This window comes from Phaethon aethereus (genome assembly GCF_964289735.1).
Source record: "Phaethon aethereus genome assembly, chromosome: 2".
Taxonomy (NCBI): domain Eukaryota; kingdom Metazoa; phylum Chordata; class Aves; order Phaethontiformes; family Phaethontidae; genus Phaethon; species Phaethon aethereus.
The window spans coordinates 75,376,699-75,397,551 of record NC_138582.1 but is presented as its reverse complement, the minus strand read 5'-3'; the positions used below and the strand labels follow the sequence as shown (position 1 = coordinate 75,397,551).

Here is a 20,853-nt window from a genome sequence, read left to right as displayed (position 1 = left end):
TAGAAATGTCTGGACAGAACCTCCTTTATATTTTGCTTGCTTTTGGGAGCTGGCATCTACTTTGCTTAAAATGTGTGACCAACAGCGTGCAAGTCGGACTAACATTGGTCTTGGGATAATTCTTGTGACATTTGGTGAAGCAAGCCAGTGTGGAAATACTGTGGAGGAGACAGAGTTTTGAACGTGCGCCACAGAAGGTCGCTGCACTCGGTTGACAGCGTGTTTGCAAGGAGCAATTCTCAGAATTTCCTTTGGCACTGAACCAGCTCAGGAAAAGAGGATGATTTCGTGTTCCCTGCCAGGACGCATCCCTGTAATAACGTGAGAACGAACGCTCTGACCCTAAATTGTAAACAGCTCAGATTGGGCTGTGGTCTGCTGCAGAAACTGTCTTGAACTTTGAAGGAGAAAGATTTTGTCCGCCCTTATATATATCTATGACATGCGATAAAATAGTTGTCATTTTATTGTGAATTTAAGGCAACATTTGTCATTGTGAAAGCATCAATCTGCTATTTAATGTGCCTTGTGGGTAGGATAAAAATGCAGAGATCCAGGTCTTCCTTAGAAAATATCTGGATTTGATATGTTCACCACTAAAAGAAACAAGCTGTAGCAATAAACAACAAATATAGTATCAAGCAATAGAAAACTTATACAATGATACTGAGGCTACATAACAAGGTATTCACAGGCCTCCAGAACAAAATTGGATAATTTACAGTGATTTTGAAAAGAAGTGCTTGTTAAGCAGAAACCTCAGCTTCACCAGTTGCCCTTCATTTATTTGTTTGGGAGTTTTTTTGCTTCAATCCAGTTGTGATATTTTTGACCCTGTTCAACAGCTGAATGTAAATACAGGAGGCAAAAAACGTGAGTGTAATCAGGTGCAGCATCTTTGGTTTTAGGACTGTTTTGTACTCTCAGTAGCAGGGGAGCTTAGCCCAGAGACTAGAGGAGATTTAGCTGAATCGTGAGTGTAAAGCACATCCCAGTGGAGGGAATGCTGAAGAAAAATAACTTGTTATCTCACAGCGACTACAGTTGTTTGCTGTGCATGGCAAAGCATACCTGGGATTGTATATGCTGCCCTAGGGACTATATAGCAGAAGGCACTTTAGGTTTGAGCCAATGCATTTGATTCCCAGTGTGACCTCAAAGCAATCCTTCCTCTCTCTCCCAGCAAGTAATAGGAGTCCAGTTCCTGTGTTGCCATGAGGTATTTGTGGCCACACAGATAAATAACACCCCAACCCAAAGACCAGAAAGGCTCCCTGATATGTGTCCTGCCTGGATGATTGGGGCATGGTCTAGTATTTCATGAATTAGAAAGTTTTAAACTTGTATACGCAGCAGGTGACATTTGAGGTATGGCATGGAGCTGAACTTGACAAAAATAGGCCTTTTGAAGGACCCATGTTCATGGAACCTGAATGGGCAAGGAATGCTGAGCCATTTGATATAGGTGCTAGTTTTTGAGTCAGGTGAAAACCGGCGATAACACAAGTCATTTGGGCAGTAGGTGTATCGTGCGATATTGAATTCTCAGCCTAGTAAAGTGAGAAACTTGATAGAATTCTTTTTTGTGTTGTGGTTTATGGCAAAGTCATCTGTTACTATGGTAGCAAGCAATAAATAACAATATGAAGGGATTAAAACGAGTGCTGGCATTGCTGGCATGTGGTTGGAAGGTTTTATTCTTGGTCTGAGTGTCATTTGTGCAAAATGTGGTGGTGCATTAAATTGAAAAATAGATTTTGATTTTTATTTTTAAAGTTTCCCATTAGTGACTTACGGCAATGGTTGCCTGAATGAGGCTGACCTCAGGGCTTGTGTCATGTAAACTAGTCTTTAAATCCTCTTTGGATAGACTGTCTCCAGCTACTCCATGCCGATGCAACAGTGTCTGCAAAGGCACTTCTCAGAAAACTGAACAGTGGGCCTGGCAAGAGATTTCACAGATAAATAACAAATAGTTCTGAATATTTTTCAGCTAGTGTGATTGTGAATGGAGAAGAACCTGGCAGGAGAAAGAAGGAACATATCAAATATATCCCAGGAGCATTTAGAAAGTTGCTTTTTTTAAATTGGTTTACAAATGAAAATAAACGTTATATAGTGTCTGAAAAAAAAGACATTTTTATTTTGCATAACATCCTAAGATCACTCATTCTTTTGCCTGAGGGTAAAAAAAGAGATTTATTTTTAAAGTTGTAGCAGAAGGTAACAGGAAGCAGGATCAGCAAGCTGCATGTCTTTTGCACATATATGTACTGAGGAGGAAGAGTATGTTTCCACCTTCCTCCAAATCCTGGGGCCAGACATAGCATCCTTACGCTGCTATCCAGGGAGAAAGCTATAATGACCACTTGGGATTACTTCTCCCTTTTATTCACTGGAGCATAGTTACAAAGTAATGCCACAGCAGTTCTTGTCCGAGCACCTCCTATGCTGAGGTTTCCTGGAGCCACAACTCATCTGAATTCCTTCTTAGTCCCAGCATGACCTTCCAGCTGCAGGCAAGAATTGGTGGAATTGGTGCATCTTTCCTTTCAAGAAAGAAAGAACAAAAAAAAATCATGTCCTTTTACCATTATGCATGATTAATTCTTTTAGTGAAGTGTTGGAAATAAACATGTAAATAAAAAGGTGCAATCTGTGCTCCCTTGGGAATGCTGTGTGGACTGGCAGGGAGGTAGTATGTTATTATGTATGTCTTTTCATGTTTCCTTTATGCATATTAGATTGAATAATTGTCATTATTACTCCACACAAGTTCTTGTTCTCCTGATAGGAACATGAAGTTGGGGGATCATATTTATCATCATTTTCACTGTTACATTTGTATATAACACTTTCAGTGTTAGAAGATATCCTAAACAGAACAAAAATAACAGCAAAAATTACGAAAAAAAAGGAAATTACAGGGATATTGATGAACAATATGACTGCTTTTAAACATTTGTGCACAAATATTAGATCTAGGTTTGGACCACTGTGCTTGTCTTTCGTGGCTGGTTACCTCAGTTAAAGTGAGGTTAAATTTTTGCTTTTCAGACACATTTTTATTTTACTTACATTTTTTATTGATGCAAGTACCTGCTGTTTTACGATGGAGATGTGCATGAAATGGAGGGGCTTGTTGGCCACACAGTCATCGGACTGCTGCTGCTCAGAATACTATAAAAGATTCTTTAGGTCCGTGATGCGTTTGGCTTCATAGTGAAGAGAGAAGAGGATCTGAGAATGTCAAATTCCTTAGGATCCTGCTTTTCAGTGGAATCTGGTGCTCATAATTAAGGGAATTAGTAGCTGTCTGTCTTGGTTAATATTCCAATGCATTGCAAGGCTTAGAAAACTAAGAGTTTGCAGAATAAGAGCATATACTTCAGCGGGATTTTCATGTATTTTATCAGTTAAAAATACATACTGCTATTTCAGATAGCCATGGAAAGCCAGTCTGTGTGAGAGTTGATACATATGCTGAAGATACACTAATTGCTGGCATGCAAACTGGCTATTATATTCCACTAGCCTGGAAAAAAACATCACCTGGATCCTGTATGCAAGTGTCTGCAATTACAGGAGAGTCCCGTTAGAAGATCAGTGGTCAATGCATCTTTGGCTTTACTGGGCTAAGAGGTTTATAGCTAATTTCTTATCTGAACATGAGCGCTGAATTAACAAATGGGATGGCAGAGGAAACATGAGGGCAAGGTATATAAATTAAGGAGGGGGGAGATACAGTGAGGCTGACTGTGCTTGTCACATTACACTGTTTCCCACCAGAAAGCATCACATTAGTGCTATTGCTGTTAGAAGAAAAAGCAAACAGGGTGGGGGGGAGCAAGTTTTCTGTGGTTTGGAATGCCATGCATGTAGTACTCTAAAGCTGCAAACTATCAAATGTTTTGATACATTTGGTAGGAGAGTCCAAATATTTTTAACTTCAGAATTTTCCTTTTGAGACGATCCAACCTGAACATTTAAAATCTCATTTCTGCAAGATTTAGTAGGAAAAATCTTGTCAGTGGGCTGATAAATGCTAGGTTTTTTCTTTGGTTGCTTGGGTTTTTTAGAAAGATCTGAAGACTTAGCTTTGTTACTGGTGCTTTGTTACCTGGTGCTCTGTTGGGAGGCAGTTTCTACACCTTGCAAAGACGAAAGGGCTGTTGCATGTATATCGCATGTGAAGAAGCTTCACTTAGCTCCTTGTATTTAAGACCTAGAGCAGACTGAAATGCAATAGATTCTGTGTCTGCCTGCAAAATTTGCACTGGTGAAATAGCACTTCATGAAATACCAGGTGGAATACCTGGTGGTCTCTGAAAAATTTTTAGTTTTAATATTTCACACGTGGATATTTTTCTGTAAGTGTATTCCTCCCTGTCCACAAACATGTGACCAAACGCTGGAGAGCTGGCAGCCAGAAGATTTTAGATTTCATGAGGGTTTGTTACATTCTTGCGGGCACAGGATAGTTGGCCTGTGGGGAATTTGCAGGCACATTATCCTATTTGATTTCCCTGCTTTACTCCTTCCAGGAGTTACAACTTCTGCTGGAGCAGAGCCACCTGTGCTCCCCAGAGGTTTACTCCAAGGGAGCTCAGGTGGTGTTCTCCTTGCTGGGGTCTCCTTAGGATTTCCCCAGAGATCTGAATTTTTGTTTGTGCTCAAAAAATTCCCATGCATGCCTTAGCCAGACCTGCCATCCCCTGTCCCCACTGAAGCTGCCCACTCTTGTGAATGCACTGGCTGTTGGCAGACTTCAGGGAGGCAGGGAATTGTCTGCATCTTTTCCCTGCAGATATGCTGTTCTCCAGAGATGTCTCTTGAGCCCCTACAGGCTTGAACCTCAGAGCCTTTTGATAGATTAAAACTCATTCTGTTTCCAGTGGAAGCTGTCATAAAACGTCATAATGTTAAATTTCTCTGCTGCAGGGGCTGAGAGACTTCCCCGACCAGGTTGGATAATTCTTACTAGTCAGACGTAGAAATATCTCCTTTTGGCTTTTTTTTTCTTACTAGGAATGCTAGTATTTTTCCCCATGTGTGTTTTAGATACACCATCTATGGAAAGCAGCAATGTGTTTATCATCAACAGTGAAAATACTGACCTGGAAAGGACTTTTTTTTTTTTTTTTAACATATGCATTGATATGGATATAAGGAAAACAAAAACCCCACAGCTGCTCCGCCTGCAGGGCTTTTCTGAATAGCAGAATGGATCAAAGGATGTTTTTATTTCCTTGTGAAGAGGAAAAATTCATCACTTTATAAATCACAGCAAAAACAAATCAAATCAATACCAGAAGCTTTTTAATAATAATGCATTTCTTATGGCTATCCTCAGTATAGGTCTCAGCAGTGGGTGCTGTGCACAGCTAAAAAGAATGAACTAAATCCTGTCTCTGACACTGGTTTTCATTTAGCATTAAGGAATTAACTGGAGTACCAGACTGTAACATCCCAAACACTGACGTGTTTAGAATCTGTGAGCTAAATCTGTATTATATAGCTTGAGTTCATCTGAACTGTGAAGTGTTATTTTAAAAGAAATTTTTCCTTTCTTCAGAATTCAAGAATATGTTGGGTAGCTTTACTTTTTTCATCTGTTGTGTCCTGTGGCTGGGTCATTGATGCACTTTGTCCAGTTGTTAGCAACACATCCTGAATGTCTTCTGTAGAGCATTGCAGTTTGAACACCTTTTTTAGTTGATGAGTAAAGGAGAAGCTCTCTCTCACCTTCTGTGGAATGTGTTGGCCTCTGTCTTGATGAATGTTACTGTAGGACGGAGTCATTTATTTTAACTGTGTTGAGAGGCTTTCAAAGCCATTGTATGATCTTGTTACAAGCCAACAAATTCGTACTATATATCAAGGGATGAAAGTTAGTGCTGAGGTCACTAAGTAACACTTACTTTCAATAGAACTTCAAAAAATTCCAGCCCGTGAGTTTTGTGATTAGAAGTAGATCATCTATTAACAAGTCAGTGCATGGCTAGGGAGTAGGTCCAAGTGCTTCCTAAATTGGAGAAGTGTTGGCTGGGTACAATAGTGAGCAGTAAGCAGGGTATAAAAAGCTGTGAGTAGTAGAGAAAAGGATTAAGAAAAAGTTTTGTATTACCTCAGAAATAACGGAGTCATGCAGTTGCTTGGTGCAGCCTTGAAGTTACTAGCAAGGGAGAAAACACATCACAATATTTTATTGTCCCTTCTTTAGGTGTTAGTTCTCCAAGACCAAAACTAGTAGTACTAGTAATACTACTTATTTAGGAATAATTGATAATGTGAATTAATGTTGTGCTGCCACCACACTGACCCTTTCTTATACATAAATTGCATTGTTCAGATATCCAAGGATACTACCGCAGTGTTTCCAATTAAAGCGTTACATTTTGTTTTCTTTTGATGTTTTTTTCAGGTTGACTTCGAACAACTCCAGGAAAACTTGTGTCAAATGGAAAGACGGTGCAAAGCATCATGGGATCATCTTAAGGCTATAGCAAAGCATGAAATGAAGCCAACTCTAAAGCAAAAAATGTCCGAGTTCCTTAAAGACTGTGCAGAAAGAATCATAATCCTGAAGATTGTTCATAGAAGAATAATTAACAGGTACAGAATTAGATTGGTGACTGCAATATCTTGACGATAAATGACTTGCTAAAATTATAAATTACGATGTCATAAATATGTTTTTAATAAGTTTCATCTGCATTCCAGCAAGTAATGTTAACAGGATGTATGTGGTGCATACTTTGTTATAGATGCCATTTAAGAAAGATCCCTGCTCCATAAAGCTTCTGTATTTCTGACGAAAAGAAGCAATGATACAGGCAATCATTTATTCCCAATAAATATTGGGTCTTTTAACTCCTACTCCCCAAAAGCTAGCAGCTTTACGGTTCAGTTGCTACGTTTTCTGTCCTTCCCTGAAGGCTTTTTTGGGGGGGTGGCTTGTCCGATAAACAAGAACAGACGGTAGCAAAACACTGAAGTTGTGGTGATGGACTTGTCATATGCAGAAGTTGAAACAAGTGAGTACAATGAGTACTTCTTATAAACAGCACCACCACTCCTATTTGCAAGATCTACGACTATGTGTTTTATGCCTCCACAGCAGAAAAGAGAATAAAGATTCCTGTCCTTAGGACTTGCTGTTGGATGTCATTTCATCCAATGGAGTTAACAGAAACTGCAGTGCTCTGAAATGTATCTATTCATGATAATTCCACACTACACCTGAGCTTTTGTTTTTTCAGATTCAGGATTGTAGCTGTATGAGTTTAAGTCATTTGAGTAATTTATCTGTGTTCATGCTATTTATTAGTAAAATTGTGAGAGATTTTCCAGCTTCTGAAGAATTTCCAAATTGCTGTGTTCAAACTTGGTATCTGGATTCCAAATGATCCCAGATTTGTGGATATACACTTGAGAAGTTGACTCAGTTCTTCTTTTGTTTTCACGATGACTTGTTTTTCATGCCATAAGTAAGCAGAAATCCCAACTGCAGTAGCTGGAAAGTGAATTCACCAGTTTCCTATTGTGTTTTCTGTATGCATTGGACAAATAAGAAAAAATTAACTTCTCTTATTATGCCCTGCAGCTACTACTGTAGGCTTCTCCAAAAATGTATCCATGAACTTGCATCTTTCTAGGTTTGGGAAGGCTTTTTATCATCGGAGATGTAGATGCCGTTAAAAGGAATTCCCATACATTTTTAGTCATTCAGTGTGCTATTGTAAATCATGCAATATAGAAGCAATAGTAAAAGCTGCAAATAGTGTGAAAACTCTGAATGCCACAGAAGCAGTAAAACTGTGAATTGAGAGTATCCCAAACTAAAGTACTTGGTAGATAATATAATTTTATGGTCAGTTTTCTGAACCAGAAATTCTTTCCTCGTGTTTTCTAGCCTGTAAATCTGCATTCTTCTTGTCTAGACTTTCCCCAACATCCTAACAGCCTCTTTGAAGTTGCTTAACACAAATAAATAAGATTGAAACTTAATAAATATTTTTTCTATAACTGAAATTAAATTGGTCATTCACATGCCAAATTAGTCACATAAAGTAGATGGAGTTCCATAAACATCTTATCTCCTGCATCAGCCTGGGAAAGTGGACTGAGATGAAGTTATCATAGACTAGACTTTCATGGTTTTAATCATAAAACATGCCAGTGTTATGCAAGGCATCCATGAAAATTCTGTAGCACAAAAGAAATTATAGGAGCTAATAAAGTAATAAATGGATTCACTGAACTGTGTTTTTTTTTCCTAGAAGCCATCAGGAAATATTTTTTCCCTTTGCATTTATGAACTCATTGTTTTCCAGGTTTCACTCATTTTTGTTATTTATGGGCCATCCTCCCTATGCAATACGTGAAGTCAACATCAATAAGTTCTGCAAAATTATTAGTGAATTTGCTCTGGAATACCGCACCACCAGGGAACGAGTTTTGCAGCAAAAACAGAAACGAGCTAACCACAGGGAAAGAAACAAGACCAGAGGGAAAATGATAACAGATGTAAGTGGCAAAATGTATCTCCCACAGCGTGGATTTTTAAAACTTTCTTTCATTGACTGTCTTATAGGAAGTGTTATTACTCTTTTATTTTTATTCTTAAGATGTTCTTCTACTATAAGTAATGAACTCTGTTCTCTTAGAAGACAAAACTTGCAAGTCCTTGACTGTGTATATTTTTTGCTTCATACCGATTTATAGAATGAGATCAAACTGAAATTAAGCATCCAAAAAGTACATCTCTGTGTGTTGCCCAGACAGTACCCAAAATATCTAGAAGACACCAGGAGCTGTGTGTACCTAATAAGCCAAGAATATAAAAAAGAAAAAAAAAAGAAATTAGGCTTCTAATAGAGGACATGATTTAAAGGATGAACCATTGTAGCCATTTAAGTAGTTACAACCAAACTGAAATGGATTTTTTTCCATCTTCAAATATTCTAATATAGTCTTTGATCTTAGCATTTTATCTATTTTTACATGTGTATACATATATGCATGCATATGCACAGCGATTTTCTTCTTAACTTTAAAGCACAGAACAGCGAATTTTATGGGAACAGACTACTTTGGGGTTCTGAAAGAATGGAAAAATGTATGTTCACAGTAGATGTTACCCTGCAAACTTCTTGACTGCATGATTGCATACTGATAGAATAAATTAAGATTAGTTTTCTCAGCATAGTAAGCTTTAAAATCCCCTTGATTTTTTTATTATTTTTTTTTAAGCTGATGTAGTTTGACTCAATCCAAATAAAGTTTTAAGAAGTGCCAGTACTTAATAAAAGTTTCCAGCTGTCTCAAAATCCAAATCTGGAGTCTCGATTAGATGTGAGTGCTTTGTTGCATATGAAGCTGCCCCTGCCTTTGGCATGAAAAGCCCTAAGCTGATTACAGTTTTATGGTTCAGGCAGCATGGGTCAAAATATATATATGTATTGAGACTGATATAAATTGAGATTGTATTTAAGTCATTGACTCACAATCATTTGTAGATCTTTCCTGGCAATATCCGCTTTAAATTTGGAAATCTGCCCCATCTAAAGAGCATGTTAAAGTTGTATTATTATCTCAAAAGATTTTCCTTTTGGTCTAGCCTCAGGTTAAGGAAGAGGCTCTGACTTTATGCAAAAGGTATAATACAGTCACACAAATTTTCACAGCTACCACCAGGGAACTGAGATCACTTTCTTCAATTGCTTCCCGGTTTTCCTGCTGTATTCTAGAGGAGCTAAATGATAGCATTAACCAAAGAGATTGGTAAATTAAAATTTCATTTCCTCGGGTAGCTTCAATGCTTTTTATTAGTTTAAACAATACTAAGATGTGAAGAAGTTACTGTTTTCCTAGAATACGATGTAGTGTTTCTGAATTACCTGTCCAGAAGAACTGGCTGTGGCAGAACAGAAAGCTTCTCTATACCCTGTTCCTGCAGGAAATGTGAGGGGAAAAGGAAATCTGATCACTGGGTTCAGGAAGCAGAGAGAAGGGACCCTTTCAAACCAGAAGGCTTAGTGCTGATAGCTAGTCACCAAGGAGAAGAGACAAGGACGATGGCTGTTTTCTGAAAATATAAGAAAGGAGGCAGCTAGGCCTTTCCTTGAAAAATGTATTATTGGAAGAAGATGTCTGTTCAGCTCAAGTGTTGAGATTTTACACCAATTAAATGCTATCTGAAAGTGAAGTATTCCACCTAAAAATATCTTCCAGGTCACCAGAAAGGCAGTATTTTTTGCCTTTTACTGATTTGCAATTATGTTATCATAGAATCATAGAATCTTTGGGTTGGAAGGGACCTTTAGAGGCCATCTAGCCCAACCCCCCTGCAGTGAGCAGGGACATCTTCAAGTAGATCAAGTTGCTCAGCCTCACCTTGAAGGTTTCCAGGAATGGGGCAGCTACCACCTCTCTGGGCAACCTGTGTCAGTGTTTCACCACCCTTGTTGTGAAAAATTTCTTCCTTCTATCTAGTCTAAATCTGCCCTCTTTTAGTTTAAAATTACCACCACCGTCCTATCATAACAGGCCCTGCTAAACGGTTTGTCCCCACTTTTCTTAAAAGCCCCCTTTAAGTCCTGGCAGGCTGCAGTAAGGTCCCCCTGGAGCCTCCTCTTCTCCAGGCTGCACAACCCCAACTCTCTCAGCCTGTCCTCATAGGAGAGGGGTTCCACCTGTCTGATCATTTTGGTGGCCCTCCTCTGGACCCTCTCCAACAGGTCCATGTCTTTCCTGCGCTGAGGGCTCCAGAGCTGGATGCAGGGCTCCAGAGCTGGATGCAGGACTCCAGATGGAGTCTCCCCAGAGTGGAGTAGAGGGGCAGAATCCCCTCCCTCGACCTGGTGGCCATGCTGCTTTGGATGCAGCCCAGGATACGGTTGGCCTTCTAATAGCTTAAAAAAAAAAAAAAGCCTACTGGAGTAAAAAAAAGCCATTCTTTAAAATTCCCCTTATAGAGATGTTCTTTAAGGGTGTTTTCATGTGTCCATATGGTTATTTAAGGATTTGGTAAAACTTTTTAACTGTAGCCCAGTAATATGGCCTTGTTTACCATTCATTTGATTGCAGTACGTGGTAAAACAGAATTCAAGTTGCATCAGACTATTTGTCACAGCTTCCTTTGACAACTTCAAAGTTAGATGTACCTCAAAACAAATTTCCAAGTCAGCAGGATGGAAGATATTTATGTGTGAAGAATGATGAAAAGGGGGAGTTTTATTGTAGTATTGTGTTGGCTGTGGTTTGTATCTGGTTTTGATTTTCTTAGTGTTTTATATTTGAATGCATTGGAAAGGGAAGATATATCAGTAGTGCATTGACAGTATGTTCAACTGGTTACAAAACACTGATAGAAGAAATTTTAGATCTTGACATTGGAAAGAAACTCTTTGTAGAAAGTAATTCTAATAAGAATTAGTCATGTGGGATTTTAACTTCTGCATTTCTTCATCTAGAAGGATTGTGCAGTTATTTGACCCTTACCTCCCTGTTCTTTTGAAAGTTTCTTCAGGACCTCATTTATACCACCTTGCGGTACATTGGTTTTAGTCAGAAGAAGAGGGATTTTAGCAAAAATGGGAAAGGAATAAGCCAGAACCATCCCGGTTCTTAAGGAGAAGGCACGTATCTCTGAAACCTTGGTCCCCCCTGCAGACTTGGAAGGCAGAGGGGTGCTGGCTTTTTGCGCGGAGAGAGTCTGCTGGCTCTTTGCGTGGAGAATTTGCATCAGCTTCAGCAACTGCTCACATGGAGTAGGGCTGAGAACCATGACGAGAAATATTTCCAGTCTTTCTTGCAGCCTTTTACCACAGAGATCTTTATGTTTATTTGTTCTTTAATAGCTGAAGCGGACTGGGCACTGTCAGTTTAAATCTCGGTGAATGTTGTCTGCAAGAGAGAGAAAGATGGAGGAGGGGGTAAGGAAAAAAAGGAGAACAGTGAGTCGCCACAGTTTCACAGGGAAAATTGCCTAGTCTCTGTAACCTTATGTCTGGCTTTAGCCAGTGATAGCAGTCACTCATTTCAGGCACACTAAAAATAACAAGCAAGCAAAATAGGGAAGAAATGCAATTATAGATACCAGTCTGAGCTTTTTAATGATTTTAATAATAGGAGGTAATATAAGCATCTGTCTTCCAGATTTATGAAGCTCTGCTTTTTACGATACTTACGAGTTTCAATTCCAAAATTGCTATGTAATAGAAATAATATTTTGAAATGGCATATCCACTACATAGAAGTGCTAACCTAAAGGAAAAATGGGAGGGCGATCTCGGAGTGTCCTGTAACATATTTGATGACAGAAGAATCAAGCAGCCTTTTTTTCTTAAAATTAACATCTTGTGCCTGCAGAAGGTACTCAGTATAGCAATATTCTTCCAGTGCTTTTTGGTAATATTACATGTTAAAAGTTTCCTAATTTATTAACATTTCTCAGTGTATTTATAATGATGACATGAAGAAGGAAAGAAAAGGCAGAATGCACACACCTGGGTGAGGCCAGATTCCCTTCCTGAAACAAAAGTTGGATTTATTTACTTTGCTACTTTGACTTCTGTTATCAGTATTTGCTGGGGGGCAAATGGCTCTCCAGTCATAGAATCATGATGGGGATGGTGAACCGCTCCTCCTGTGCACCTGAATAGCTTTGGGTGTAGAAGGACAGTGGTGTTGGTGTGAGCCCCCTCCAGCCAGAGCAGGAGGAAGGGAAATGGTAATGCCCCGGGTACTGGAGATGAGCAAAGTCAGAGAGGAGTACGTTGCTCTTAATGTAAGTACACGGCAAATCACTTCTAGCTAGATCAAATGTGTAGGAAGGCCAGCAGCCGAGACTTTCCCTGTAAAAATCTAGTTTGACATAAAGCAATAACATAATACACTTTTGTTTGGAACACACTCATTGTAATGTGCATACTCTGCTCTTTCACCTTTCTCTTGAGTACCTTCTGCATAGTTTAGCTTAATTTGCTCTCCTCCTGCCTTTTATTTATTAGATAGATGTACATACGGATTAGGATACAAGTATGTTCTTGCTTGCCATTCTTCTCTTTTCTGTTTCTTATTCGTGCCGAAAAGTGAACAGTGGCCTTCTTCAGAAGAAGTGCTATACAGTGTGACTCCCCTCCCCCCGGGGGATGGAAAAAACAAGTGGATCTTTTTATAATGTAAAGGGAACATACCTGCCAAGGTCCCTCTGCGAAACATCTGCCTGTGTTTCTGTCAGTGCCACTGTGTCCAGAGAAAAATAAGCATCTCACTCTTTGAATAAAACATACCCTTAAAAAGTAATGTTAATGTGCTGCTCAGCACTCTCACAGCTAATCTTCTTATGGAGATTGTGCTGAAACTAAGCTGAGGGCCAAAGTAAATCAGGCTTTCATTTTTAATGATTAATGTTTCTGGAACAGAATGTATCAATCCCAGACAGAAATCATAGCTGAGATGGAGATAAGGTCAAAAATATGTATTAGTAACACGAGGGAGGGGAATAGAATTGGTGGAATGCTTCTTCTAAAAAAAAAAAACAAACAAAACAACAACAAAACAAAACCCATTGAATTTCTAGGCTATGTTTGCACTTTATAAGCAATCAGACTGACAATTATGGAAACAAACAGCCCAGATACTTGAAAAACACTGTTTTACTTTGGGTACCTTCCATGTGGGGCATCTTACAACCCAATGAAGAATTCCCCAGACATTTGGGAACATAGCTCTAAATATTTTGCTAATTCCCTCTAAATGCCCTAATTTAAGAACACAACATATGCCATAATATTTTGATACACCCATTGCATTTAATGCAGTGTAACTGTCAAGATAGTTTTACACACCTGCTGTCACAGAGGTTGAAAGCCCTGAATGACAAACCATAATTGCATCTCCCTAATCTCCAGGATCTGGTATCAGGCAGCTACTGAAGAACTTTAAGCATTTATTCAAAGACTACTCGGCATTTGATTTTAGTGCTCTGTTAAACTGGAACTTGAAGTTGAAAATCCCCAGCTTAAAAAAGGGAATTAAAACAAGCACTTAAGTGTAGAGAAAAGGAATTGCCAAGAAGCTGACCTCTGCACTGAGAGAAAGAGCAGCCAGGACCTCCCTGTTCTGAACAGAGCTGGAAAAAGGAGAGAGAATCCTTCCTAGTGCTCTCAATTTCCACAGGGTAAAAAGTGGGCAAGCAACCGAATGACTCAAGGGAGAGAAACAGTATGGGTGAGGGGTAGTTTCAACTCATAATTTCTCTAAGAAAAATCAGGAAATTTTGATATACCCTACTAACAGGGACAGTCTGTTCTGTGTACAGTTAGTTAAAAAAAAAAGGCAAGTTGATTGTCTAAGGAATTAATTCCTTATATGCTTTGTATTTTTATGCCCTCCTGTAATTACATAAACAGTACCATGGTTACCTCTTAACTCTGTTGTGATTCGACCATACTGTCCTTCCTAAATCTTGCTGTTTGTCCTTCTCCACCCTGTCCTTTGTTTCCTGTGGCAGACCGATGAAGAAGAGGATGCTGAGGTATGGTTCTCTGAAAGAGCATGTCATTCCTGTGTGCTCTGTGTGCTGTGATGTCTAATTTCTAACTCAGAGGACTGCTCACCTCCATCTGCTCAACTGGAACTATGAACCATGACATTTTTCTCATGGCTTTTTGGCTCAATCATGAGAATGCATTTTTACAGTCAGCTTTAACTATGTACATACCTGCTCTCTCAAATAAGGATATCCTCATCTGAGGCCTTAATAATTTCAAGTTTCCTCATTTCTTTTCCCTAACATCTGTTTACTAAACTGTAAAGTATCCCCACTACACAAAACATCAGTGATCTGAATGTTAATGGGGATCATCAGGGCTACAGATGACCATGATAATTTCATAGTCATTATTAAGCCAAGTCCAAATGGTATTATTTTACAAAGTGTGCAAAAACATCAGGATATACTGATGCAAAGCAAATTATAATGGTTCTCCTTGCTGTATGAATTGCAAATAAGATACTGCAGTCACCATAGAGGTGAGCCATGGAGTAGTTCATGTATTTATCATAAAGTGCTCCTGAAGCTGATGTTGAAAACAAATAAAAGATTGAATAAATAATTTAAGAACTATAATGTGCTAGCTATATTCATAAGAAAACAATTTCTTGGTTTGAGGAGCATCTATTGTGCGACGCATTTTTTGTTCAGCGTTAGAGCTTTCTTCAATTTGCTGAACATAAACAATGTGCCTTAATGCTCATTGTTTCATAATGGCAGTCATTTGCTCAAGAGGCTGGGATTTGGCCATTAATCTACAGCAACATCTGAAAATTAAGGAAGTGAAATACAACTTCTGGCTACAGGGCTTCTCCCCCAGTGATGATTTGTGCTGTATAGCTTGGGGCGCAGAAAGAAAATTATATGAATTAGCCTGTTTATGCCAACATTTAACTAACCTGTGTAAATAGTAACTAAAAGTTACAGTAAGACTTTATCCTTTGTTTTTTTTCTGAGATGGGATTGATTAGCTTTACAACCCGTTGTGTATAAGAGAGTATTCGTAATGCAAAAATGGCATGCACTTTCATAGAAGTTTCTCTCTAATGTTTTTCTGTCTTTTAATTTCACGCGTGAAACTCTAGCACTTGCGCGCTTTCCACATCAAAATGTTGCACGCTAATATTTTAACAAGAAAACAAACTTCTCGCTATCAAAAATAAATCTCACACTGGTATATTTAGCTCAGTGCCTTGTAGGGATTATTGTTTTGCTACTCAGTTAACTTGCTATCCAACCCCAAAAAGTCATTATGTTAAAACAGAATCATCCTGTCATTCTCCTCCAGATTTTTTATCAGATCTCCAGTCTTTGACAGCCCAAGGGACTCGATCAAAGCTCTGAAAGTAGGGCCCAGTCTTTTTTCCAGTTTACCATTCTCTGACAGAAGGGCTCTGCACGTTTGCACCCCTTTAACTGACTGGCTCAATACTATCAAGTGAATAATGAATGTTGTTTATTATGGAAAGGAAGAAGAGAATGCAGCACACCTTCTTTCATCTGTGCTGAATCGGTAGGAGCAAGAGGAAAAACATATTTCAGTTTCTGATGCTGGACTGATATGACTGAAAATACCGAGGGGTATTTCTTATCTGTTGATGCCTCTGTGCTGTTGACAGGGCCAGTATTTTCTGCAGCCAGGGCTGTATTTTAAATGGGCTGCAGCCTTTCTGTAGATAAGAGCAGTGGAGCAAATACCAACGTCGCAGCCCTTTGTAGGCAGAGGCTGGGAAGGGAGAGCAGCCCAGAGATGCGAGCTCGTCTTCTCCTTCGAGAGTGTCCGTTGCTGCTGTTTTCATCCGTTTCCAGGTGGCTGTTTTCGGTAACCCGTGGCACTGCTGCATCCACATCCCATGCGTGCCCAGATAATGTCGTCTTAATGTAGTCGTGGTGACAGGGAAATCACGGCAGCGGGGACGCAGAGGGCAGATTTCTAAATCTCTTGTAAGGTTTTGTTTGTTCCTCTGACTGCTGACTGCAGTTTTTGTGTTTTGGCCATGAAATAATTTGGCTGGGTGTTTTGGGACCAGGGATTTTTTCAGCGTTACTAGTAATGTATTTTAAGGTTAACTTGTGGGTATTTGTGTTTGAGGGCAGCTTGAGAGCTTTCTGTGCGGCAGTGCAGAGAGGCAAAGGTCTCTCTTCCTAGACCGCTCTCCCCGTTTTGCCTTGTTACTGGAAGGTGATTGTACAGAAAAAAAGCAATTTCTTATTTGTGTCAGGTCTTGTGCTGTCCCCCTTGGTGTCGTACCTGACCCCAGGTCAGGCCCGGCCTGGGTCAAAGGTTTCAGAGCAAGTCTTTGCTTTGTACCTTATGCTGTCAGACAGAAGGTCAAAATTATAAAGCTCGAGCTAATGCATCTGGTTTTCCTCTGGCAGTGCCTGCTCCCTGTCGTCGCCATGTTTCCAGTTTATTTCTGCTCAGGGTGCATGCTCTGGGAGAGGAGCAGCTGTTGCCTGGCTCTTCTGGGAACAGCTGCACTCCAAACCAAGCCCGGCAGGACACTTTTCTCCTTGCAGCTCACAGTCGAGGCTCTGGCCTGTTCTCCATGCTGCTTTCTGTTCAAACAACAGATCCGTTTTCCTCCCACAGTCCGGCAAGTTCTCCAGCAGCTCGCCCCCCTGCCAGAGCCAGCCCCAGGGGCTGCAGTACGCCGAGGACGCCGCAGAGCATGAGAACATGAAGGCCGTGCTGAAGACCTCCTCCGTCGGTGGGGAAAGCACCGCGGCGCTGGGGGTCCGCACTCGAAGCCGGGCCAGCCGAGGTAGGTGCCAGCAGTTGCCTTTTGGCCACGTTTCTTGTGGCGCGGTAGCTGCACGGTGGCCGGAACGCAGGCCGTGGCCCCCTTGCGTAGCGCTCGCGGCAGAAGGGGTTGAAGGGGAAGGAGAAGACCCCGGTGGTGTTTCCACACTGGAGGTGGTGATTTGGGGCACGGGGATGTAGGAGAATTTGCCTGAAGTTTTTTAACACGTGGATCCCAGCCAGAGTAGTGCCGGGGGTGGGTGGGGAGGGCAGTTAGAAGTGCAAGCCTACAGAAATTTGCACCTCTCCCCGCCTGCAGCCCCATGAACATGGTTGCTCAGTAACATCCCAATTTTTATCCAGTTCTTATCATGAAGGCAAAATGGGGCATCCATTATGTGGTTTTCTTTTTATTTTCAACACAAGCATGTAGAAAGTAGCAATTCAAGTTGAAGTGAAAGGGCCTTGCAGCATTTTAGGAGTGAGTGGGGAGGGGAAAAAGGGTAGGAAAAAGATGATGAATCTTTTTAACCACCGCCCTGCTTAACTGCAAAGGTAGTGGATTAAGTGGAGCTAGGAGCATAAAAAGCTGCTGTGGACAGCCCCACACCTCCTTGCTGTGCTGACAGATACCTCTTTCTCTGAGGTCCACGGTGTTCTGCTGTTTCCAAGTGTCAGCACAGGTGATTTCTGAAAGCTGACAGGGAGGAAATGAGAACCTGACCCATCCCGCCGATTCCAACACCTGATACTCTGACAGAAGAGCCCACTGGTACAACCGTTCTTGGCAATGAGATAGCCTTGTTTTTTGTCCAGGACATGATTCACTGGTACACCTCTTCATTTAAGCAGCCGCTAAACCACTTCCTTTATGCTAAATCATTTTACAGGCACTGGGTTCACCAGTTTGTTTTCTTTCGTCTTCCCCTCACCCCCTCCCATACATGTGATATCAGGAAGATGATTCTGGAGTAAAGGTGATGCACTGAAATTCAAGTCCTCAGTTTTCTGTTCTGGTATTTCTTTTCCCTCGCATCTGGATATCTTACACTTTCTTGATTCTTTTTTGATACCGCTGATACCACACCCAGAGCATCCACCACTAGGTCTGTGTGTGTGTAGTTTATTAAGGCTTGAAACCATGATCCTGTCTGATTTAGAGGATCTCCAGAGAGATCCTGTTGGTTTCGCAGCCCAAATTTAAGAAGCAAGTCAACTAGCTAACTTACAAAGATGAAATAATTCAAGCTGCACTGCAACAAGCTGAACAGCTGAAGTAATCCACTGAATGCTAATGAGCAGTGCATCCTGATAATGGGAGTCAGCTTGCGTTCCCCTGAAGAAGGGCAGAGGCAGAGAGGGGTGAGCCAGGCAGAAGCTTGTCAGGAGCACTATTGTAATACAACTGCTCTTGACGAGAGCCAGGGGAGAAGCAGCAGAGCAAAGTGCTAACCAAAGCTCTTGTTTATTGACATCAGGGATGTGATACGGAGTGGCCTCGCTAGTGAATTTTTAGGTGCTTGCAATTCTACCACACCCACTCTTTTGCAAAGCTTTCTGTCAGTGTTCATGCTGCATACTAGCCTTCAAATTATTTAAACGCTAAAAGCACACAGAACTAGTGGAGTGGAGGAACCCAAAGATGTGTCTGACAGAGCTCTATGGAGTAAGGAGTGCCAGAGCCTTGGGTTTGGAGACGTGGCTCACTTGTTTGTTTGTGGTTTTAACCAAAATTGCTTATTTAGCTTTTCAGCTTGCCAGTGACTCTTGCTTTTCTGCTCATAACAGAGCACATGCAGTTGTGCCAGGACACATACAGCTTTGTGATGAGAAGGTGAATTCTTCATTGTGAAAGGGACAACTAGACATGTCGAACAACATTTTTTGCCCTTTTCATGTCTTCTTTGCACTAGGTTCTGATACTGATGCTTGGAAATAGATTGTTTCTCTCTTTTGGTACAAAGGACATGTCTTGCTGATTCGTGCCGGTTTCTAACATGTGCCATGACATCTAGTCTCTGTGTAACAGGAGCAGAGGCAAACATGGTCACACAACACTCCAGCAGTCCTTGGCTCATAGACAGTCTCGAGCAGACATTTGCCAGTTTTATGGTCAAGGATAAGACTCTGAGGCTAAAGGGAACAGAAAGTTATAATTGCATTTGAGTTCTCAGGTCTCTGCTGATACAGCAGAGAGTCTAGGCTTTAGGGTATTATTTAGAAATATTCTCCATTAGGCAGTCTTATACTTCAGCCAATTTGAAGTAGCAATGACTGAGCTGCTTGCTGCAATTCCCAAAAAACTTAACTGCAAAACCAAAATGACGCAAAAGACTTCTGACTTCTTTTCCCTCAATTCATTCGCTGGAATTTTCCAGGCCGTATCGGTTCCTGGAATGCTGGCAATGACGATTCACCTAACGCAACGGATGACGCAGCAGATGAGATCATGGATCGCATTGTAAAGTCTGCCACCCAAGTGCCAAGCCAGCGAGCAGTGCCTAGAGAGAGGAAGCGGTCACGAGCAAATAGGAAGTCATGTGAGTATATGGCTATTAAATTTCTTAAAATAAGCAAATGTGGAAATATTTATGTGTATTGGTGTAGGAACCAGGCTTAGTAGGCAGACATGCATTGGTAGCACAGAGTAGCTTGAGTGCTATTCCTCTTACTATTGTTTAAACGATGTATGCAGTGGACGACTGTTTTCCACAGAATTTGAAGTGTCCTTAGCAGTAACAGAAGAAGAATATTTCACGGTACATTAGAGCTTCTCTGATGATGGTACTTATTCATAACTAGAGAAGTCAGATCAAGACCTCAAATGGAGACTGTGAAGGTACTGTGAACTGGCATGAAGACTAATAGTTGTATCTATAGCTGTATTTATTCATAAAGCAAAAAGTAGTTTGAGAGATTTCAGCTCTTAAAATCTTTCTTTCTTGTGCTGCATACCACCCTTCCACAGCCCTGAAAACAAAATGTCTCCTGCTGCTTGGCTACAAAGTGGTTATAGAGGAGCTTAACTTCCACTAAGAAGAAAAGGTAGCACATTTATAAGGTGGTCTTTCAATGGTATAGTGTGGCGTCAGGGCTGAGCTGTGGCACTCAAGTTTGAGCAATTTGATTTTGCGCTTTAGTAAATACAATGCTTAAGAGGTGATGACTGTTCTAGTTCTTTTTTTCCTTATGTTCAGAGACTACTGTGATTACTGTGAGAAGGATAAGTACCCAAAGAACGTAAGATTTTAGTGTTTACTGTCGTTCACCATATGTGGCTTTTTGACTACCTTTCCATCCATCTTTTTAGCATTTCTGGGAAGTTAGGACAAAGAGGAGACAACAACAGTGAGTGAAAAATCACACGGATTTTTGTTTTTTGTAGAATTGTCTAACATAGTGGGTGATCAAAAACATTTGGTATAAGCAGTGATTGCTATAAACTAGCATGTGCCAAAAGCATATTCACTTTCCACAACATGCTGAGAAAGGAACTTCTGCATGTGGCAAGAGCAAGAACAAAGTGGACACTCTGGTTAGATGGGCC

The 20,853-nt window shown here is 40.6% G+C and overlaps 1 protein-coding gene across 3 annotated transcripts in view; it reads left to right on the top strand.

The window, feature by feature from the left end:
* The window catches only part of FHOD3 (formin homology 2 domain containing 3), a gene marked incomplete at its 3' end in the record, with an annotated part of 418,667 nt that overhangs the window by 383,280 nt on the left and 14,534 nt on the right, over positions 1 to 20,853 (top strand). For 2 of the 3 annotated variants that reach the window (XM_081996646.1, XM_081996645.1), the window contains 5 exons: positions 6,425 to 6,615; positions 8,337 to 8,529; positions 14,522 to 14,545; positions 17,157 to 17,328; positions 19,685 to 19,846. In XM_081996646.1, coding sequence (XP_081852772.1) covers positions 6,425 to 6,615; positions 8,337 to 8,529; positions 14,522 to 14,545; positions 17,157 to 17,328; positions 19,685 to 19,846 — 742 coding nt within the window. The remainder of the gene's footprint in view (positions 1 to 6,424; positions 6,616 to 8,336; positions 8,530 to 14,521; positions 14,546 to 17,156; positions 17,329 to 19,684; positions 19,847 to 20,853) is intronic. The other variant, XM_081996647.1, reaches the window with a different exon arrangement.